Raw genomic sequence first — 20,275 nt, 5'->3', positions numbered from 1 at the left:
AGCTGCCCACCCTAAGAAACCATACAGAAGATGGTTAGTGCCCACAGCTAGTGCTGGGATGCAGTCACACACTCTTTCTGAACTGTGTCCGAGCCCTTTATGCACACTTGCACATTCAGGTCTGAGAACAACCTTAAGCAACAGGGGATACTGATCCTGTTTTACAGAGAAAACTGAAGCAACTTGCTGAATGTCAGCTCATTTCAACAATCAAATGCTGAATCTAGGTGTCTGACTACACAGAATTTTCTTGCTCTGCACAACCAGATTGTGGGAGCCACATCTTCCCTCCTCAAGCCCCCGCGTCTCCTGGGGGCCGTGGGGCCAGGTGGACACCTACTTTTCTTGCGCCCCGAGTTCCCTCAGGCTTCCGGCAGGGGGCACCAGCCCTCATCCTGAAGCCCGGGCATAAAGGAGGAAACCCTCGTGTTAAAGCTCATTTCAGCAGGAGGGAAAACCTAGAGGCGATGTGCACAACTGCGGTCAGCAAAGAGATAAAGGTGCGATAAGTGCCCTGGCCCCAGGGTGGCGGGGTGGGTCTCCAAAGGCAGAGCGAGGTAACCCACAGGAGGGCAAGGCCAAGGGTCAACGCGAGTTCCTCCCAACCCCATAGGCTAGGAGCGGGCCGAGCTGAGCCCCATTCTGCTCCCCGGTGTCTGGTCAGTTCCCCCCACCCCCCGGGCAGGGGACACTCACTGGCGAAGGGTGAGGTGGCCGTGGAGCCATTGAGGAAGCTGGGGGACCCGGGCACACCGAGGCCGGTCACGCCCGGGGCCCCGTAGCCGCCGAGGCCTGCTCCGAGGCTGCCGCCGTAGCCGCTCTGCTGTGAGCCGGGGCTGGGCGCGAACCCGCGCGGGGACGCGCTGCCGCAGCTGCGCGCATACCCTGCGGGAGAGCGGCCGTCAGTGGCGCGCGCCCGCAGGGAAGGGGCCTCCGGGCGGCGGCGGCGGACGCACCTGGCTCCGGGCCAGGCGTGGCGTCCCCGACGGCGATGGCCAGCGGGCTGCTGAAGGCGTTGATGCCCACGACGGCAGGGTGCGGGTGGCTGGGCGCCAGGGGTCCGAGCGGCGCCGGCGCGCGGGGGGCGCTGTACAGAGCCTCAGCCACGTCCGCCGCGCGCTTCAGGAGGAGCTCCTGCGAAGACAAGAGCCGGCACGGCCGGGGCAGCAGCGGGCGCCGGGAGGCGGGCAGCCCCGGGCCCCGCGCGGGGAGGCGGGCGGAGGCGCCATACCTGGTTGCCGCTGGGCACTCCGTACAGGGCCTCCGCCAAATCGGCCGCCCGCTTCAGCAACACTTCCTGGGGGGCAGGGGAGGAGACGGCGGACGGAGGGGCGGCCCCGGGCGGGGGTGGCGGTGGTGCAGGGGGCCCGGAGCTACCGCTTCCCTCCCCATCCCCCCTCCAGCCACTGGCCACCGTCTTCCCCGTCTCGCCCTTCTGAGTACCTTGGGCAGCCTCTCGGGGTCTCCGGGGTGTCTGGGAATGACTTTCTGCAGCCTCTGGAATCCGTAGTCAATGGTGGGCTCATTCAGGGCTGGGGAAAGGGGCGGCGTTTGCAGGACGCCCCTCCCCGCAGGCGTCCCGAATCTGGATGCAGACCCCTCCTCCAAGCCCAGCCCAGGCCTTTGGGAAAACTCCAGGCACGTGGGTCAGCAAGGTTCGGGAAATTTCCTCAGTTCCTTTCGTGCTCATTGATTCAACAAATGTTTACTGAGCCAGGCCCTGTGCCAGCTGCTTGCCATTAACACACGTGCACTACAGGATCCCATTTGTGATTTGAAAAAAGACAACTATAAATATTAACTTCAGTACTCCTAGGGACGGGACTGGAGAGTTTTGTCTGCAGCTTTTGTCTGAGCTTATAAGGAGTAAACTATTTATCATGAAAAGAGAAAAAACGCGCAACAATCTCCATTTATCACAGCTCTGGTGGATTCTTAGCGGCGCCTGACCGTTAGGGGTACGCCTGTGCCCCAGGAATGGGCTGGCCTACTTACACCCAGGGCTCTGGGGTGGATGCTGCAGCCTCCTGACCAGGTTTCTAAGGCCTCTTCCCTCCCCTCTCCCCTCCTGCGGTCTGGCAGCGACCTATCTCACCAGCCTTAAAGCCCTACCTACCCTCTCCACTTCAAACTCTACATTTAATGAATTTCCTTTTTTGATGTTGTTTAGTTGCTAAAGTTGTGTCGGACTCTTTTGCGAGCCCATGGGCTGTAGCTCACCAGGCTTCTCTGTCGGTGGGATTTCCCAGGCAAGAATACTGGAGTGGGTTGCCATTTCCTTCTCCAGGGGATCTTCCTGACCCCGGGATAGAACCCACGTCTCCTGTATTGGCAGATAGATTCTTTACCGCTGAGCCAGCGGGGAAGCCCAACTTAAGGCACTCTTTCAAGGGTCTTCCTACTTGCCATTCCTTCTCCTGGGACACCTTTTCCTCCTGGTCTCTACCTCCTTATTCACCCCTCTGGTTCCAGCTTAGCAGTTTCGACCACACTCCCACCTGGAGGTTTTCTCTGACAATCCAGCAGCTCCTCCACTGTGTAACTCTACCACCCCATTTGCTGTTCCCGGCTTGTCCCCTCTCACTCCTAAACTGGAGCTCCCCAGTAAGCAGTAGGATGTCCCTTGAAGGGCTCAGTGAATATCTCTTGGGTGGGGTGGGGGAATGGGGAGAGGTGCTGGAAGGTGGCAGTGGAAAACATACTGGCCAGGGGTCAGATAGAGTCAGGAAGGGGTATGAAGCCACATCTTCAGGAGTGGCCTACACACCTGTCTTCTGCTAACTTTTTGCCCTGGCTTCGTGCAAGGTATGTGTGTGCGTTTGTATGCATGCAGAATGAAGCCTGGGGTGGCTTGGGGGAACCAGGAGGACCAGGAAGATTTGGGAATCAGCAAGTTATCTGGGGGCATCTTTTTTTTTTTTTAACTTTTTATTTTGTATTGCAGTATAGCCAATTAACAATGTTGTGATAGTTTCAGGTGGACGGCAAAGGGACTCAGCCATACATTTACATGTATCCATTCTCCCTATTTGGGGGCATCTTGGAAATAAATCTCCCCGTGGAGATGTTCTAGACACTGGGGAGTGTCTAGAAGAAGGTGAAGCGGGTGCGGGGAGTTGCTCTGGGAGTTGTTCCCAGGGAGGGAAACAGAAGTGAGGGAAAGAAGGTCCAGAGAGGAGGTGTCCTGGGGTGTGGGGTGAGCACCAGCAGGGGCTTAGGGGGTCTGGCCGCCTGGCCATACCACAGCGATTTGCCAACTCCCATACCAGGGCTAGTATGTGTGATGTGGGGCTCCTTCCCGCAACCCTGGGCCTCCCCTCACCCACCTGATTCCTTACCTGTGTAGACAAAGCGTCCCGGGGCTCCCTTGCAAAATTGCTTGGATTTGTAGGACAGGGTCACCTCCACCACCCCGGGGATGTGCCGTGGGGGCGTCTGTACCCGTATGGCATGGGGCGTGATGAGCTGCGAGGGGAGAAGGGAGGCCTGCGGGTTCTGACCCGGTGAGGGCAGGGTCCAGCCCCAGGCTGGGAGGGAGACTGGCGGGAGTGGCCCACCTCACTCCACACGAGCACGTTCCCAAACACGACCTGTAATCCATCGAAGAAGTTGTCGCCGATGACAATGACGGTGGCGCCGCCTGTGGTCCAGCCCTCCCCAGGACTGATGGCCTTGATGCAGGGGGTGGCAGCTGGGAGGCAGGAGAGGAGCCAGGTCAGGGGCCCACGTCAAGGTGGGGACTGGGGCTGGCTGGGCCCGCATCAGCGGGGTGTGGGCCGGGGGGTCCTGACCTTCTGAGGGGTCCAGGCGGCGTGCCCTGCGGCCATGCTTGGAGTTGTTGTGCACAAACATGTTGTCTGACACAGCCAGCACGTGTCCGTCCACGCTCACTGTTGTGGACACCACCACCTGTGGGAAGAGCCGAGGCCAGCCTGGCTGGGGCTCCGGGTAAGGGACTGCTGGGGGGCACTGGCAACTTGAGGCTGGTGGCTGGATACTGTAACTGTAGTTCAGAGTCACTGGCATGGGGAAGAGCTTCAGCCCCTCTGGGGCTGAGCTGGTGGAAGGGGGACCAACTGGATCAGGTGACCCTCTCAGATACACAATCTCTGGCTGCCCAGGGGAATGGACCCCCAGGAGCTAGAACAATCAAGAGCCCTGAAAAAAAAACCTCTGACTCCTTGGGCAGAGTGGCTACTGTTTCTGCACTCACATGCACCACAGGCTGTATCCCTGGGGCGCCAAGTCAGGAATGGGTCTTAGGCAAGTGCTTGCGAACATTTTTCATGAGGGAGGGGGGCATCAGCTTGAGAACCCGTCAGGAGAAGCCCCTACCCTTGGGAGGAAATTGGGGCTACCTCCTTCTCCCCCCTACCCTTCACTGGGAGGGATGTGTGGTTGGGGAAGTGCTAAGGGCAGCTGCTCTCTGCTTCACGCTATGCAAATTAGCTGGGTCGTTAATCATGTAAAAATGTCACAATTAGCATCTCCTTAAGTGGGACTCTAATGAAGCCTCCCTTGGCAGCCAGAGTAAGTGGAGACAGAGTTGCCCCACCCCCAGCAGGCGCCAGGCTCCAAAACATGGGTCTGTGCAGAGAACTGCCCCTGGGGCCTTAGGGTGGCAGGGTCACATCATGCCCGCCACCCCCCCCTCCCAGCAGGAAAGGTCAGGTTTGCAGGGGGAGAACCCTCTCCTCAGACCCACCTGGAAGCGGCGCATGTCTCGGGGATTCCCCGCGTTCTTTAGGCAATTCTGGTTGCATTTGAGGAAGAACTTGAGGAAGAACCTGAAACAGTGTGGTGGGTGGGCTCAAGGGTCTGGGGGTTCTAAAAACAGATGGAGATGCAACTGCTTTCTGCCACGCCGCCTCCCAGCAGGACAACTTCCCCTCTGCCTGCTCACACAAGGCTCACACCCTACATTCCCATTCTAAGCTCCATATGCACAGGGTACATGTCACACATCCAGGAGACCTGTCCCAACAACGACTTCACTGGCCAGAAAATCCCCACCGCCACAGTCTGTAGATTACATAGCGCTTAATTATCCCACAAAGTATATACTCATCACATCTATACACAGTATATTCATCCTAGAGAGGACATCCATTATATATACACTATATAAACCTAGTACTCATGAATTATTATATACTCCATATGTAGTAGGTCCTCCCATTTACCTGTAAACTTATCCCATACCATGTATATTTGTCATAGTATATGCTCATCACTGGAGAAGGAAATGGCAACCCACTCCAGTATTCTTGCCTGGAGAATTCTGTGGACAGAGGAGCCTGTTGGGCTACAGTCCATGGGGTCACAAAGGGTCGGACATGACTGAATGACTGAGCACAGCACATGCTCATCGCATACATACTGCATTTGTATCACATAGCATATCCTTCCCCCAAAGTGTACCTATCAGTCTGGAGATGTTTACTCATGATGAACAGTAAATATACTATATCTACACTGTATATTGGAGAAGGAAACGGTACCCCACCCCATTATCCTTGTCTGGAGAATCCCACGGACAGAGGAGCCTTGTGGGCTACAGTTCATATGGTCGCAGAGTCGGACATGACTGAAGTGACTTAGCATGCACGCACACTGTATATGCCTTATATACTACTACTCACAAGATACAGCCATCACACACAAAGTAGACCTATCGCACTTCACAGAAGCATATATAATATGTACTTTACATCAGCCTGGACCCATGATGCACACATGGTATGCTAATCACATACAGTCTATATCATCATGCACAGTGTATGTCCATCCTACACTGTATATGCACTGAAAGAATATGAGTATATACATTAGTACACCATTTTTATGTTGTTTGTGATTTCCCAGAATAGTCACTGCAGACATTGTACTGTCATCACATGTAGCAGATTCCCCCTTCCTTCTTCACCAGCACATCCCCCCAACAGATTCCCCTCACATACAACAGACCCTCTGTCCCACTACATCCCCAGCAAACAGATCTCCCTCACACACATTCTATATTCCTTATGTATATGCTTAGTCTCTCAGTCGTGTCTGACTTTGCAACCCCGTGGATAGCCTCCCAGGCTCCTCTGTCCATGGGGATTCTCCAGGCAAGAATACTGGAGTGGGTTGCCATGCCCTTTTCCAGGGGATCTTCCCCACTCAGGGATCAAACCCAAGTCTCCTGCATTGCAGGCAAATTCTTTACCTTTTAGCCACCAGGAAAGCCCTATATTCCTTATACACATAGCAAATACTACACAGAGCATATAGTCATCATATACACATGTACCTGTCAGACACTGTACAGATACACAGTGGATACCTTCTTTTGCACATACAGTAATTAGAAAAAAACACAGTATATGCAATGATGTGACTGTTTTTTTAGATAAACACATGAGAACTTGATCCTTCTTTCAGGCAGTTGATGGGGATGGTGAGACCTTCTCTTCCCCCACCCATCCTCCCCCCGCCCACTCTCCATGAGGTAACCATGGATAATACTCTGGTTTTGTACTATTAGTAAACTCAGGATACTATCAGTCATCTGCCTTCACCCCTGCAGGACTCTGTGAGCATCTGGGGATGCTCTTTACAAACTATAGTATTCTGGGCTACAGTCTGTGGGGGTCTCAGTACAAAGCATAGCGTCCTGGGCTGCTCTTTGAGCTGACCTACTCCAGTCAGCTGCCTCAGTTGATCAGACCCCTGGTTTTGAACTCCAGATGTGTACATCCATTTAACTCAGCAGAGTTGCCTCCAAACTCTGTGAGCATGAAATCAGATTTGTAACAGGCTCTAAAAGCCTAGTCCCGAAAGAGGAAGTCCCCAAGTCCTGGGAGGGGTGGGTACCACCCCTGGATGGAGGTGTCCCCAGGGGCCACCCCTCAGTGGAAGGTGGCCGCAGTCGCTTTCCCAGAGATGTGTCTCCCCTTATCCTCCACCTCTGACCCCTTAGCCCCTGTCATGTTCCCCCAGCCAATGGGTCCCCTTCTGGGAATCCCTTTTAGTTCTCTTTCCATAGAGACGTTCCACCAGCACACATTTTTATCCATGGTGGACACCACCCAAAGAGTACTTTCATGTAGTGTAGACCTTCTGTACACCCCCGCAGAGAATTCTGAGGTGCAGTCACCTCCTGTGACCCTGAACAGTGCATACCCTACAGGATACCCTGTAGCACAGACAGCTTATGTGGCCCCCAAATGGTAGTCCCTAGTGTAGATACCCTATATGCCATAGTAATAACTCCCAAACCCCGTGAGGCCCTGTGGTGTATAGCCCTATACCCATACATGTAGTTACCTCATACATGTCCCACATTTACATGACATAGAGTATAGACACCCTAGTCACATGTAGTGCAGACCATTTCATTTAAATTCCATATCCATGCGCTCAGGCCTTTACACAGAGCTAGAAGGAGAAGGACAAGACACTGGATAGGACTCAGTCTCTGCCCTAAAGTGGATTAATGCTAGCCCTTGGACATCACTGAAGACTCAACAAGCATAGGACACACTTCCCTTACATCCACACATGTGCCCTGGACACCCCACCCCACTCCCAAACCTGCAGAACTCTGGGATGCAGCTGGAGATGAAGAATTCCCAGGTACTGCCTCACTGTGTGGCCTGGGGTAAATCATTTCACATCTCTGGGATCCTTCCTCATCCATGAACCAGGAGAGAAGCAATTGATGCTTGCTGAGGTCCTTTCTGATCCCACCTTCATTTCAGCCTCCCAAAGCCTCAGGCTGCTGCTTCCTGCAGGATCCTGGCTCTCTCCTGGGAGGCTCCCTCATCAAAGTCTCCTATAACCCTTGCCTGGCAGGTCCCTCACCCTCTCCCTTCCCTGTACAGGTTGCATCTGTCCTTTGGATCCATGCCAATTCCCAGTCTCTGTTTGGCCAACCTCTTCTGGCCCTTTTAGGCTACAGAGACCACCCCTCCCTGAGAACCCCAAGACTCTGATGGTGACTCCATCTTTGCAGACCTTTCCTGGGATATCTCAGTTTCTGAACCCCAGGTTGGCATCATCTGTAGAGTAGTATTGAATAAAAAGCAACCACACAAGGCCTGGGCTCTCTGTTGGGGGTACTGAGGCCAGTCCCCCTTTTCTTTCTTCCTGAACCTCTAGCTCAGAGCTGCACACAGTTGATGCCATCAGTGGTGGAGAGGCCAAAGTCTCACCCACCACCATCTGGTAGTTGCTGAGGCTGTGTCCAGACAGCACCCATCCAGTCAGAGGCCAAGCTGTTGCTAACACTGCAGACAGCCTGTGGCTCCACCACCAGGAATGTTAAGCAAAATCATCTACGACTTGGAAATAAGGCAAAAAGATGACACGAGTTCTTTCCAAGTCATCCTGGAGCAGTGGTTTTCAAAGTGTGGTGCCCAGACCAGCAGCATCAACATCGACCGGGAACATGCCAGAAATGCAGAATCTCAGGCTCCACCCGAGACCCACTGAATCAGAAACTCTTGAGGTGGGACTTAGCCATCTGTGTTTTCATAAATCCTCCAGGTAATTCTGATGCACCCTAGGGCTTGAGAATGACTGTTTTAGAGCTGCACTATCCGATACGGCCGCCACCAGCCCTGAGTGGCACTGAGGACTTGAGATGCGGTTAGTCTGAATTGCGGTGTGCTATAAGTGTAAAATACACACTGGATTTCAAACATTCAGGAAAAAAGGAATATAACAATATCTCATTAGTAACTTTTTGGTATTGACTACATGTTGAAATAATATTTTGGATATTTTGAGTTAAATAAAATATATGATCACAATTAATTTTACCAGTTTCTTTTTGTTTTTTAAAATGTGGCTACTAGAAAAATTTAAATGACAAATGTATAATGGCTTATATCATATTCATATTACACAGTGTTTTTCCAGACTATTATGTTAACAAAGCCACCTAAGAATTAGCTGATTCTCTAGAGGAAAAAACTTTGACTCATATTTGCTATTAATTGGGGCCAGACTCTGTTAATTTAGGTACTAATTTGCAGAAAACTGATGAGGTGCAAAATCATTTTTGTTGGGAGAAATAAATAACTTCTACTTGGTAGAGAACTGAGCTGTAAAGATTACAGTTTTATTGTTCTATGGACATTAACTAGTTTTGTGTATAACTTGGCAATCTTATTCAAGTATTTTTTACATAATCTGTTTTTCCTCCCTCCCTCTCTCCTCATTCTTTCCTCAATGGTCTATATCAGTCCCTCTTAGCCTTTGAACCAGCCTTGTCATCCTGCTGCTTCTTCCATCAATAAGTCACAGAAAACTTCAACACATCCTGAGTAATAATTTATGTGAGAATCGTATTTCTAACATATTGAATATTATGCTTTAACAAGGGTGACTACCACCCAAAGGGCCCTGTCCTCCAAGGTTAGCCTCAGAAATTCTGCAGCACAGGGCCTGGAGTCGGGGGGACTGTTCTAGTCTAGAGAACCAGAAGTAGTGCCCAGATGTGTCTCCATCCTCTCAACAGTACCTGGCTACCTTCAGCCTTGGAAAGGTGTCTCTGGGCCCCTCTTTCCCCACCCCAGGACAGTGATGCACCATCCGCGTCCAAAGAGGCTGGAAGGCTGGGGTGGGGGGATTAACATGGGGACAGTCCAGGAAACCTCTCCACAGGCTGGCACCACAGGTGACACTTAGTTCCACTCTGAGGGGAGGAGGAGAACCCAGAGCAGTCTGAGAAGGACAAGAATGGCATCGGCAACAGGAAGGAGGAGCAGCAGATCCTCAGAGCCGTGTCTGTATGGAGGTCAGATGTGGAGGCTGGGAAGTGGGGAGGGCCAGGTAACCTGGTGGGAAGGGGAGCCTATAGCTCCCTCTATAGGACACCCTATAGAGCCCTAAGGCAGGAAGGCATGTGCCCTTTGCTGAGGGCCTGTGAGATCCTGCTTGTCACCAGGGAAGCATCCCCCACACCCTCCAGCCTGGATGAGTTCTGGTGTTTCTGAGCATCTCCCCTCCCCCACCCCATGGGGCTGGAAGAGAGGCGGGGGAGGCCCCCCTTCTCTGGCTGGGATGGGCCACAGGCTTGGGGAAGCAGGATGAGGCCAAGCCCACAGCGCTGGCTGACTTGTGGGTGAGCATTTTAGGATGCCGCCTGGGTTGGGGCAAGGATCTGTGCCCAGTGCCATCCCTTTTGTGGCCTTGAGGTTCCCTGAGGGCACAGATTTCTCATCTGCGCCTCAGAGAAAAGTCAAGTACTAGAAGCTGCCATTAGAATTACTAGAAGAAACCACCATAAATACAAGCATCAGTTACAAATATAATGCAAAACTATGCAAAAAAAATTTAAACAGTGATCCAAGTCTTATTAACTGAGCACTTAACAACTGCCTGGAATTCTGCTGAACCTACAACTTGCATTATCTTATTTAATCCTTTCATAATCTTGCTGTAGGTCTGCAATCATCCTCACTCTATGGATGAGAAAACCAAGGATCAGCAAGGATAAATGACAAAGTCACAGTAGATGCCAAAGTCAGGATACAAACTTGGGAATTTGATGAACTATTGATACTGACTGAAAAAGTGAAAGTGAAAGTCACTGAGTCCTGTCTGACTCTTTGTGACCCCACGGACTATACGGTCCATGGAATTCTCCAGGCCAGAATACTGGAGTGGGTAGCCTTTCCCTTCTCCAGGGGCTCTTCCCAACCCAGGAATCAAACTGTTCTCCTGCATTGCAGGTAGATTCTTTACCAACTGAGCTATGACTAGAGTCATGGAAAAGTACTTTTATTTGGGGTTCTCTCAATCCAGGCCTGCCCTAGCCACAAGGCTGCCACTGTGGGACAATGCAGCAAGCCTTCCTTCAAAAGCAGTCCTGAAAGGCAAGTTGTGCAGGAACCAGGTTAGCCATTTCATGGGAATTTCCTCAAGGTTACAGATTCATCAGGGTGCAAGGAGAGACTAAGATTCCCGTGCTCCTAGTGTGGGGCCTTTGGCTGTGGTGACAGCTGCTCTCAGTCTGAGAAGATTTTTCAGGATTAAAGATCAGGACTTTAAGATGAGCACAGAGTTGATCATTGTTGAAGTTCAGTAAAGGATAGATGTGGTTCATTATTTTATTCTGCCTATATGTTCAACATTCTTTATAATAAAAAGCTTAATAAATCACCAGATGAGTTGTGAACAGTGGTCATCCAACTAACAAAGCATTTAAAAGGTGGAAGTTCTGCATCATGACTCTGACGCCTATGATTTAAGTGAAAGGTAAAAGTAGTTCACCCGCTGCCTACCTTGCCACATCCCGAACTCAGTCTAGGCTTTCTAATCATCTCTATAAATGCTTTTTATTTCTCTCTGTAAACACAACTCAAGATGAAATTAAAATGAACCTTCCTTGTCAATGGAATATTCCATACCAAAGAAGCAAATGCTGAATTGAATGTGACTCAGGTGCAAACATTTGACTTATACATAACTTCTCAAGTGTGACACCACTGCATAAGGAAAGCTCCTCTCACACAATGCTTTACTCAAAAGACACTCAATACATAAGGGAAATGTGGAGGTGACTGATGTGAGTCCTCTGCCTTCTCAAGGGGTGGAGAGCAGAGTGGGATGGAACTGCTCTTTGGAAGGCTGTGTCCAGGTATCAGGTGGGCTGGTGCCTGCCTGGATTCCCCCACTCACAGCTCCTGAGAGTGTTGATTACTAAAGGGTTCACAGCCAGGGAATTCCCTGGGGGTGCAGTGGTTAGGACTCAGTGCTTTTACTGAGGCAGCCTGGGTTCAATCTCTGGCTGGGGAACTAAGGTTCTGCAAGTTGTGTGGTACGGCCAAATAAATAAATTAAAAATAATAACTAAATAAATGGCTTACAGCTTCCCCCACTACTGGAAGATTATTCTCAGCCAGAAGCATATGCTCCTTACCAGCAGGCTGTGGTCAAAGAAGGACTGACATCACAAGAAGGACCAACTCTTAGTACTGTTCACATTCAGAATTCCCCAAAGGGGATTTCCCTGGTGGTCCAGTGGCTAAGACTCCATGCTCCCAATGCAGGGAGCCTGGGTTTGATCCCTGGTCAGGAAACTAGATCCCACAAGCTACAACTAAGAAGCTTGCATATTTCAACTAAAGATTGAAGATCCCGTGCACTGAAACCAAGACCTGGCACAACCACATAAATAAATACTAAAAAAAAAGAGAGAACCCTGCAAAGGATCAGGCTGATGCTAGACTCCAGCTGAGACTATCTCCTAGCTAAGCTGCCTCTCATGCCCGGTCCTGCTTCCCTCACTCATTTTCACCCCAGAGCTCTCCTCCAATAAATCACTTTCCCAAGAAATTCTATCTCCAGCTCTGCTTCTAGGAATCTCATCCTAAAGAAATCAAGGCAGAGAGCTTTCACCAGCTTTTCCTTCCCTACATCCTGGTGAGATAAATACTTAGAGCTGAGATTATGTTCACACTTCCAAAGAGAAAGCTGTCAGGAACTGAAAGAGATGGGCTGAGCCCAGGGGCACTTGTAGCTACAGGACTGTCAGGTGCAAGGAAATGGAAATCTGATCATAAATGCTGTCTGATAGAACTTTTCCAAAAATGATATCCAGTAGCCACCTGTGGCTTTCTTTTCCATTTTATTTTTAAAATAGTTTATTAATTTTTATTGGCATATAGTTGGTTTACAATGTTCTGTTTCTGTTTTACAGCAAAGTGAATCAGTGGTACATATACATATATCCACTCCTTTTCAGATTCCCTTCTCATTTAGGTCACCGCAGAGCATTGAGTAGAGTTTCCTGTGCACATGTGGCTTTTGAGCACTTAAAATGACACTAGTGTAACTGAGAAACTAAAATTTCAAAAATTTTTTTTCCTGCTATGCTGCAGAGCTTGTGGTATCTTATTTTCCTGACCAGGGATCAAACCTGGGCCCCTGGCAGTAGAAGCGTGGAGTCCTAACCACTAGACCACCAGGAAATTCAATAAAATTGAATTTGCCCTTTGGGGTGAAAATTAGTGGAGGACCCCTCTACCCACTTCTCCACCCCAGGCTGCACTTGGAAATAAACATCTAGTGGGATTCTGTCCTTTGCTCTCAACCTGCTTTCTCTCCCAAAACCTTCCTAGGATACTTGTTTTAAACACCTGCTTCAACCCATGTATTAATGTCTTTTGCAACACTTCCTCTTTCTAGGTCTATATTGTGATAGGGTGGCTATGAGCCACCCGTGACTAAGTTTAAATTAGTTAAAATGAAATAAAATATCCTGGCTTAGCAGGGGGTGCCTTATTTGGAAGAGTTATTTTGCTTTCAGGGAGACTCAGGCCCCAAAGGGCCTAGGCCAGAGAAAGGATGGTGAATGAGGAGGTTGGTGTGACAGTCTAAGTCCAAGTGCGGGTGGCCACGGGGGTGGTGGCCCATGCTACTTCCTGGTCTTGGCCTGGGGCAGCAGCCAAGGCTGAGTGTCCCCAGGGCCATAGCCACCCACCAGGCCTGGACCTGGCCTCTCCACCATGATCCCTACTTGGGGCAGAGGTGGCTGCAGTGCAGATGGGCTGGGGGACTATAAATAGCTGGGGCGCATACATTAGCATGCCAATTCACCCGCACCCCATCCTCTATGCTAATGGCCCACCATGCGCCTGAACACCTTCTGTTCCCTTGCATGCATTTGCATGCACAATTAGCATAATCTTGTATAATTAATGAACAGCGTCAATTTTAGCTCCTAAGTAATTTGATTAACATGTTGATAGGGCACTTACTAGGCTCTCCAAAACTCAGGGCTGGGCATGGGGTCTGAGGAGAGGGGGAGAGGAGGCAGAGAGACTGCTAAGGGGCCCCCAGCTGCCCATGAAGAGTGGTGGTGACTCCATTTTCCCTTCATGGGGCCTGAGGGGAGAGGAGGAGGGAGGAAGGGGCTGCTAATGGGAGGCCTCTGGGCACCGCATGTGGAGCGTCTGGGACAGACTGGAGCAGTGGGTCACCTGAGCATGAAGCCCGTTTATTTTTGTGTGGACACAGATATACACACAGTCCCTTTGCATGTCTCCCCAGCCTGGGCAATATTCTGTGAATATGGAATATTGGATTGCAGGGGAAGAACAGAACAGGAGGAGCGACTGAGAAAAAGTAGGAGGGCTGGGGGCTGGGGCATAGATGGGCAGATGGAAGCTACAGAGAAGGATAGTGTGCTTATGAGTGATTTAGGGACGTAAAGAGGAAGGTGGGGGTCCCAAGACTAAAGGGAAAAAGTTGTGTGTCCCTCTGGCCTTGGGTGGGTGAGTCAGGCTTCAGAGTCAGAGACCCTGCACTTCCTGTCTGTGAATCATGTGAGGAAGAGGAGGGAGGTTGGCATGGCTTGGCAGCTTCCACAATGTGCCAAGCAAAACAGGGCAGAGAGAACAGACAGAAGGTTGAATGTTGCCCCCATCCTAGTAGAGAAGGACCCATTCGCAGCTCAGACCTCCCAGGGCCCCTGGCTGAGGCTCACATTCTTCTCTTGCTCAGCTGTGTGGCCAGAGTCAGGAAGTACTTCTTTGACTCTGAATGGACTTCCCTGCTAGTGTCTAGGCTCAGTTTACTTACCCTCAAAGAGGATGAGTTGGGGTGAGACTGGGATGGGGGTGGTAAATAATATTGTGGCAGGTTCTGTGCTGGTATCTCATAAATACATCTTACCTAACTTTACAACATCCTTACCGACTGAGGTCAGCTTCATTTGACAATGAGGAAACTGAAGCTGAGGGAGGTGAGACCTTGCTCCGAGTCATATGATGAGACAGTCCAGGTTGGCACGAGTCCCCCAACATTGACTAGCCCTTTATGGAGAGAATTTATCATTGAAATTGTAGACAATTCACTCACTAGCCACCCCCAACTCCACCTATTACAGTCCCCAGGCCTCCTCCTGCCTATACTGTCTCTCTCCTTCAATATCCTTTAGAGACATTGACCACAGCTCTACTTGTGCCTCAGCATGGGAGCCACCCTGACCCTGAGGCTGGCTTCAGTTGCCTAGATGTCTTTGCATAAGTCCTCGCTCTGGATTAAGGGTAGCTTGGGGACCCTTGTTCTTGTGATTAGCGTCTGGTCCACAAGACTCCCAGGGCACATGGGGTAATTTCTTATTAAACCCTTTTGATTCAGCTTCCCTCAAATGCACCCAGCTCTGAAAAGAGTGAGGAAGGACGTGAAGGTCATTCTGCAAGCAAGAGGGAAAACCTTTGTCCCACTTCGGCACTGACTGAGCAGGGAGGTTATAGAACTTTCATTTCCTCAAGGGGAACTACCAGAATGGGTCCTAGACAAAGAGCTGTGTTTGCAACATTGGTGTGGGAGTAAAGACATCTTACTGGAAATCATGGAAGGAGACAGATGCTACTGTGAGCTTGTTTTGTGGCTGCACAGAAAAACAGTGAATGTTGCATTGACCATTGGGTTAGGAGGAGGGGCTGGTTCTTCTACAGCCCCCACAACCCCTTCTGATCAAATTGCATTTGTCAGGTTGTGCCTGATCTAGGCACTGGGGTTTAAGTTTGTCCACAATGGGGTAGACTAGAGTTTGCCTCTACCAGGTGGCTCAGACACGATTTGTTTCAACAGTGTCACTGTACAACATCTACTGTTCACCAGACACAATTACATACCAGAGAGTATCCACAGCCCACAATGCCTTTCCACCCACAGGAGCCAGAGGAAGAGAGCTGTGGGCCTCTCATGGGAGAAAATCTTCCCCATTCACCCCTATATCACAGTCATCCTGGTCAATTAAGTAATTATTTAGTTTTAGAGCTGTGGCATCCAAACAGGTAGCCATATGTGGTTATTTAAGTTTGAATTAATAAAATAAAATAAGTTAATTAATTAAATAAAATTTAAAATTCAGTTCCTCAGCCACAGTAGACCAAGTGCCCAGTAAGTACATGTGGCTAGTGAGTACCATATTGGTCAATGCAGAACATTTCTATCATTGCAGGAAATTCTTTTGCAGAGTGTGTCTTAAAGCCTTATATTGTTCTCTAGTTCCTCTTATCATTATGTAAAGGCTCATGTAATTACATTTTGTCTCCTCAACAGCTCTGTAAGCTTTCAGAAGGCAGGAATCATTGTTTGAACCTCTCTATCTTTTCCCAAGCCTCTATCATAGTGCCTACCCCACAGCAGGTGCTCACAGATTCATAATTACTATGACAGGATGAATGCTGTATCAAGCCCCCAAATAGAACTCTGAGAATTGAAGAGCAAGGATCTTTGAAAATCTGTTCCTCCATAAAACAACAGGAACATAGGCAAAAACGGTCAAAATCAACTTTTCAGAATTCTGAAAATTAACAAAAGGTTTGCAATAGTCCAAGGGGTATTTATTTAAGAAAAATGGCTGAATCTTAGTAAGAATGAAGAACTTTGCAGTTGTTTTTGGCCATCTTAGTTCCCTGACCAGGGATTGAACCAAGGCCCTCAGCAGTGAGAGCACACAGTTCTAACCAATGAACTGCCAGGGAATTCCCTGCAGTGTTTTAATTTTCCCTATTCCCAGATCTGCAGTAGTAGTCTTGCAACCATAGTAGTTGTAAAAACTAGCAGCCTAGTAGCCACTAAAAGGGACAGATTGGGTTTGGAACTTCTCAACAAGTTGTATTTTCATACAACTGTCACTATTTGATCTGCCTGGCAGTTCCGGGACAGCCCTATTTTCAGGACTTGTTATCTGGCCTGACTTAGAACTTGCTTAGTGGGAAAAACCCTATTCTTAGGGTATTTGTTGAAAACAACCAGTAGCAACTGTTGAACATTGCTGTTGCTTGAGACAATGATAGTAGTTGAGGCAAAACAATGAGTCTGGCCAAAAATTCTTAGAGGAAAAAGTGGGAATGAGATGTTTACGGGGGCCTCTGAAAAGTTCTTATATATTCCTCAATATCTAAATGGCCATGTGTATGTGCAGGGAAGAGCACATGCCCAGGAAAGATCTCCAGAGGCCCGAGTCTCTCCTCTTTGGCTGACCATGAAACCCTGTACAAGCAGAAAGTAAAGGTTAAAGCAAAGTTGAAAATTGCTGGAGCACTGAATGTAACTATGTGTGCCCCAATACACACATAGAACATTTTTGCAAGAGTTGAAGACTTATTGGTTCAAGGATTTAAGGAAATGCCCGTCCAATCATGAGCTGACCACTAATCTAACTGAATAGAAACTTTAGTGGTCATACATGTCAGAAAATATAGACTCTCTATAATTAATCCAGGAAAGTCACTAAACAAACAACAAACAGCAACAAACACTGGGAAGGGGAATATGATATCCAGAGTTACCGTACTATACTATTAAAATATCGAGTTTTCAGCAAATAATCATGAAACATGCAGAGTGACAGGAAAGTATGGTCCATATGTGAGACATAAAGTAGTCAACAGGAACTGTCCATGAGGAAGTCCATATGTTAGACTTACTAGACAAAGATCTTAAATCAGCTATTATAAATATGTTTAAAGAACCAAAGGAAACCATGTCTAAAGAACTGAAGAAAAGTATGAGAATAATATCTCACCAAATAAGGAACATCAATAAAAGATACAAATTATTATAAAAACCAAATTTAAAAGAAAAATAACATTCTTTATTCTAAAATAAAAATTTCATAGAAGAACTCAACAGCAGGAGAAAATGAGTTGACAGGAGAAAAATGTCAGTAAACTTAAGATAAGTCAATTGAAATTACCCACTTCTGGAACAGAAAGGAAAAAGAATGAAGACTGAACAGAGTCCATGATATTGTGAGGTACCTCTCAACAGGAGAGAAGAAAAGGGGGCAAAATGAATGAAGAAATAATATCCATAAACTTCCTAAGTTTGATGAAAAAACTTATCTGATATACAAAGAAGCTTAAAGAACTCTAAGCAGTATGAACTCAAAAAGATTCACATGTAGATACATCATAGTCAAACTACTGAAAGACAAAGACAAAGAAGGAATCTGGGAAGCAATAAGTAAGAGAAGCAACTCATCATATACAAGGGATCCAGAATAAGAGTAACAACTGACTCATTAGCAGATGCCAGGGAGGTCAGAAGACAGTGGGATGATGTAGTTAAATTGCTGAAAGAAAATGATGTCAACCAAAAATTCTATATCCAGAAAAACTATCCTTTAAACATGAAGGATAAATTAAGCAAATTTAAATGAATAAGAAAGATAAATTAAGACATTTCTAGTGACTTCTCTGGTGGTCCAGTGATTAAGAATCCAGCTTGTAATGCAGGAGACATGGGTTTGATGCCTGTAGGGAAACTAAGATCCCACATGATGTGGGGCAGTTAAACCCATGCACCTCAACTAGAAAGTCCACGTATCACAAACTACAGAGTCCATGCACTTTGGAGCCCATGTGCTGCAACTACTGAGCCTATGTACCACAGCTAGACAGAAGCCCATTTGCTGCAACAAAGATCACTTATGGCACAACTAAAACCTGATGCAGCCAAAAATTAAACAATTTTTTTAAAAAAGGCATTTCTAGATAAAGACTAAAAAAATTCATCACCAATAGATCTTCCCTATAAGAAATACTAATGGGAGTCCTTTAGTGTGAAATGAAGGATACAAGACAGTAATATGAACCTATACAGGTAAATCTAAAAGACATTATAAAGGTATTTTGTTTGCAAATATTTTGTTTTTCTACCTAATTTAAAATACAACTGCACACGTGTGAGGGCAGGAGATACACTGAACACTGTACTTTTTGCTCACATTTTCTATAAATCTGAAACACTCTAAAAATAAAATCTATTAAAGAAAACATCAGAAAGCAGTATTATAAAACTGTGTTGAAGGGTTTATAATCTATAAAGATATAATTGATAAAGATGTGACAAAGAAGAGGGGGAATGGAGCTATATATGGAATCCATTATATATTGTTTTATATACTTGTATACTTTGAAATTAATCATCTAATATAGATAATCTTAAATTAAGATACCACATGTAATTCCCAGGGCAATCACTAAGGAAAAAAGTACTAAGAGAGGAAGGGAGAAACTAAATATATGAGAGAGAAAACATAGCAAAATGGCAGACATAATCCTACTTTATCAGTAATTACCTTAAATATAAATGGATTAAACCCTCCAATTAAAAGGCAGAAATTGGAAAAATGGATTAAAAAAATCATCTATATGCTATCTATGTGAGACATAGTTTAGATCCAAAGATAGAGAAATAAGTTGATGATAAAAGAGCTGGAAAAGATATATTAAGAAAACTCTAACCAAAAATTGCTGGAGCAGCTTTATTAATAACACACAGAATAGACTTTAGGAAAAAATTGTTACATAAGAAAATAATGACATTTTATAGTTATAAATGTGTCAATCTATTAGAAAGAAATAACAATTATAAATATGCACACCTGATAATAGAGCTCCAAAATACATGAAGCAAAAAATGACAGAACTGATGGAAGAAATAGATAATTCAACAATAATAGTTGCAGATTTCAATGCCCTACTTTCAATAATGGATAGAGTGACTAGATAGAAGATCAAGAAGGATCTTCATCTTTCATAAAGATTTCACTTATTATGATCAATCATAAAGATTTCATTTCCACCTAGGTTGATCTGCATTAAACATGATCTCCATAAAAATGTTACACAATCAAGACTGGAAAGACAATCTTCAAAATGGAGATAACATTTGCAAATCATACATCTGATAAGGGATTAATATTCAGAATATATAAAGAATTCCCACAACTCAACAACAACAACAGAATAACTCAATTAAAAATGGGCAAAGGAATCCAATAGGCATTTCTCCAAAGATGATCTATAAATGGCCAACAAGCATCTAAAAGGATGCTCAGCATCACCTATCCCTAGAGAAATACAAATCAAAACCATAATGATACATCATCTCACACCCATTAGGGTTGCTACCATAAAATTTTTTTTAAATACAGAAAATAACAAGTATTGGTAAGGATGTGAGAAATTAGAACCCTGTGCCCTGATGGTGGGATTATAAAATGATGCAACTGCCATGGAAAACTGTATAGTGTTTGTCAAAGAATTTAAAAAACAATCATATGACTTGGCAATCTCACTTATGGGTATATATATCCAAAAGAACTGAAAGCAGCGTCTCAAAGAGGTATTTTCATACTCATATTCATAGGATTATTCATAGTAGCCAAGAGATGAAAGCACCTGAATGTCTATCGATAGATAAATGTGGTATATACATAAAATAGAATATTATTCAGCTTTAATAGGGAAGGAAA

General features: G+C 47.0%; 1 protein-coding gene across 5 annotated transcripts in view; it reads right to left on the bottom strand.

Annotated features, from left to right (window-relative positions):
* Positions 1 to 20,275, bottom strand: part of EBF4 (EBF family member 4) — a 57,036-nt gene that overhangs the window by 4,865 nt on the left and 31,896 nt on the right. For 4 of the 5 annotated variants that reach the window (XR_011489522.1, XM_070472331.1, XM_070472332.1 and 1 more), the window contains exons 8-15: positions 4,706 to 4,787; positions 3,792 to 3,909; positions 3,558 to 3,691; positions 3,339 to 3,465; positions 1,444 to 1,532; positions 1,232 to 1,297; positions 957 to 1,134; positions 697 to 885 (exon numbers count right to left, since the gene is read on the bottom strand). Coding sequence is in view for 4 of the 5 variants with exons in the window: in XM_070472331.1 (XP_070328432.1) it covers positions 697 to 885; positions 957 to 1,134; positions 1,232 to 1,297; positions 1,444 to 1,532; positions 3,339 to 3,465; positions 3,558 to 3,691; positions 3,792 to 3,909; positions 4,706 to 4,787 (983 nt within the window). In the remaining variant the exon portion in view is untranslated. The remainder of the gene's footprint in view (positions 1 to 696; positions 886 to 956; positions 1,135 to 1,231; positions 1,298 to 1,443; positions 1,533 to 3,338; positions 3,466 to 3,557; positions 3,692 to 3,791; positions 3,910 to 4,705; positions 4,788 to 20,275) is intronic. The other variant, XM_070472330.1, reaches the window with a different exon arrangement.

This window comes from Odocoileus virginianus, chromosome 9 (genome assembly GCF_023699985.2).
Source record: "Odocoileus virginianus isolate 20LAN1187 ecotype Illinois chromosome 9, Ovbor_1.2, whole genome shotgun sequence".
Lineage (NCBI taxonomy): Eukaryota > Metazoa > Chordata > Mammalia > Artiodactyla > Cervidae > Odocoileus > Odocoileus virginianus.
This window is presented reverse-complemented; position numbering and strand designations above follow the sequence as displayed.